At 43.2% G+C, this 2,500-nt stretch overlaps 1 protein-coding gene across 3 annotated transcripts in view; it reads right to left on the bottom strand.

The window, feature by feature from the left end:
* LOC138047469 (solute carrier family 22 member 15-like) overlaps positions 1–2,500 on the bottom strand; it is a 30,470-nt gene that overhangs the window by 7,829 nt on the left and 20,141 nt on the right. For all 3 annotated transcript variants that reach the window (XM_068894334.1, XM_068894335.1, XM_068894333.1), the window contains 2 exons: positions 1,972–2,051; positions 40–148 (listed from right to left, as the gene is read on the bottom strand). In XM_068894334.1, coding sequence (XP_068750435.1) covers positions 40–148; positions 1,972–2,051 — 189 coding nt within the window. The remainder of the gene's footprint in view (positions 1–39; positions 149–1,971; positions 2,052–2,500) is intronic.

The raw sequence follows: 2,500 nt of genomic DNA, 5'->3' as shown, positions 1-2,500 counted from the left end.
ATAACTCCACATGTTGAAAATAAGAAACCTTTTCTGTACCTGATTGAGGTCGGATACAGCTCACTGACGTACAGCCACATGACGCTGAATGTTAAACTGATGAGAAATCGTCCAATTATAGCCAACGCCGTGCTGACCACCTGTTTGTCTGTAAATTGAAGGAAAGACTTTCAGTTATGCAAAAGGAAAGTGTCTACATAATAATGAGCCACTTTATCACCTTACAAAGGAGAAAAGTAATTGTTGTAATTTCTTGTTTGAGAGGAAAATGACCGGGCCCGCTTAAAAGCAATTCTTGAAAGTTAAATCTGCTTATTCTGAGAAACTGATTTTTGACTGACATGTTTTCAAGATTCGAAAAATTCAAAGTAACTGCCAAGTGTCATGAGTTGAAACGTTTCGTTTTGAATAAGATACAAGGCTTTTCATGTCGCCTAAAGAGGTTCGGGACTTTCGAGAAGCGGCCCCATGGGCGCAAACACTAAATCACGCTATAGGTAGGGGAAGGTCACGGTTCTCTTCACTGAAATCTCAACATTTGATTGGATTTGATTGTGTCTTCCAATGAATGCTCCAATGCATACTCAATTTGAAGTCAAAGCGAGTACAATAGGCCAGTTTCGTATTCTAACAATTAGACTTGATCTAGTATGAAATGGAGGCTAATGAGAGGAAATTAATTTGCATTTGAAAAGATTTGCCCGCGTTAGCCTCCATTTCATGCTAGATCCAGTCCAGCCGTGAGAATTTGAAAACGGTCTATTACCACGGTTATGGATAAGCCAAAAGATTTAATGAAGAAAAATTATCTAGTCCAACGAGGGGAATAAGTGGGGCTTTGTCGTTTAAAACAAAAATTGATTGGAAAGGAGTTTCTTCCTACTTTTTTGACGGGAAAGTGGAGATGAAATGTCGTTCCAAAAGTGTCTCTTTTACTCCCGTGTTGGTGTACAAACCCTGTAATGTGGAGGATTTCCACTTCTACTAGTTTGACCCCGTTCAGACTAGGTGCCGCGGAATGGACGTTGTTCAGACACCCAGTTCTAACTTCGCAAGGATTTCTTCCTTCGCCCACTTTGCACCGGCCACCATTATCGTGACTGTATCGCAGGGAAGCATGGGAAAAAGCGCGGGAAGTGACGAAAGCGTGATCAGACAAGTTCCCGTTCCAGGGAACGGTGGGTGCCCGAGTACTACTATCCTTAGAGGTAGTAGGGACCTTTAGCAAAGACAACGGGAACGGCAACGAGAACGTCATCTCAAAATATAAATTCGCGTTATTGTAACCACTTCCGACTATTTCAAGCTTTTTAACATGACAATGGTGTGTCAGTCTCTGAAGAATGAAACCGCTAAGAGTCACACCTTATTTAGGGCAGAAAATGAAAATTTACCTCCAGGTGCTGACGTCCTCCATAAAGCCTCAAATTTGGCTATTCTACGTTGTTTTGCTGACGACGGCAAAGAAATGGACAAAAACGAAAAACGCACGTGCAGAGCGAGCAAAGCTATTGTTTTTGCACACTAAATATGCAAATTTGAGACGTTCTCGTTGCCGTCGACGTTATCTTTGCTAAAGCTCCCTACTGACCGCTCCCGGGCGTGGTGCTAAAATGTTTGCTCAGGCACCAGCAAAACGCTATGTTCAGACTGGTGCCCGTTCCCGAGAACCGGGCACGGGAACCTTGTCTGAACTGGGCCTTATTTGCTCTTGGACTCTTCATTGTGTTTGTGCTTTTTTGGGGAGATCCTCAGACCAGCAGAGATTGATCGGTCGAAGAGAATGGCTTCAAGCCATGGCAGACGTCCAAAGCTGATGTTCCAGTCATCGACGAGGCAAATCCATTTGGTCGTTGACCATAAGAGAAACCAGATACAGAACAAGAGAGGAAGAGATAGAAAAAATTTCGTGACTGATGACGATACACTTAAATCCTTCATTATTTTGGCGTCGTTCTATGGCCCACTTACTCTTCGGTACTGCGACAACAGCTAAGCATGCAACACCCCCGACAATCATGAAAATGCAGCATGGAATACGACGGCCAAATCTATGATATAAAGAAAGCGTGAAGTGTAAGATTTTCCAACATTACGTGTATTAGCTTTAAAAGACGAGGAGGAGAATTCTCTCCCTAGAATCCAACATTCCTTGGATGACAGAAACGGGAATACCCTACCCTCTTACTGAGCAGGGGTCGAAACTACGACCTGCCGATTACTAACTGGGTTCTTTAACATCCCACAAGGAAGATATTTGTGAGACGCGGCCTACGGTTTATAGTCCTTATCCGAGAAGACTTGAAAGTCTAACCACTTCAAGACGTCATTACAAAGGCAGTACGATCTCTCCAACGTGGGTTCCCGGTGCTCAACCAACTGAGCCACCGGTGCGCAGTAACATTTCTTTCAGTACAATAGCAGTTCTTAATTCCAAAGTACAAGCACCAATTCATTTAAGATATACATGAAAACCTGTAAAGGTATGCGGACACTATTT

This window comes from Montipora capricornis, chromosome 4 (genome assembly GCF_036669925.1).
Source record: "Montipora capricornis isolate CH-2021 chromosome 4, ASM3666992v2, whole genome shotgun sequence".
NCBI classification, from domain to species: domain Eukaryota; kingdom Metazoa; phylum Cnidaria; class Anthozoa; order Scleractinia; family Acroporidae; genus Montipora; species Montipora capricornis.
Note: the sequence above shows the minus strand (reverse complement) of the source record. Positions and strands in the feature narration are given on the sequence as shown.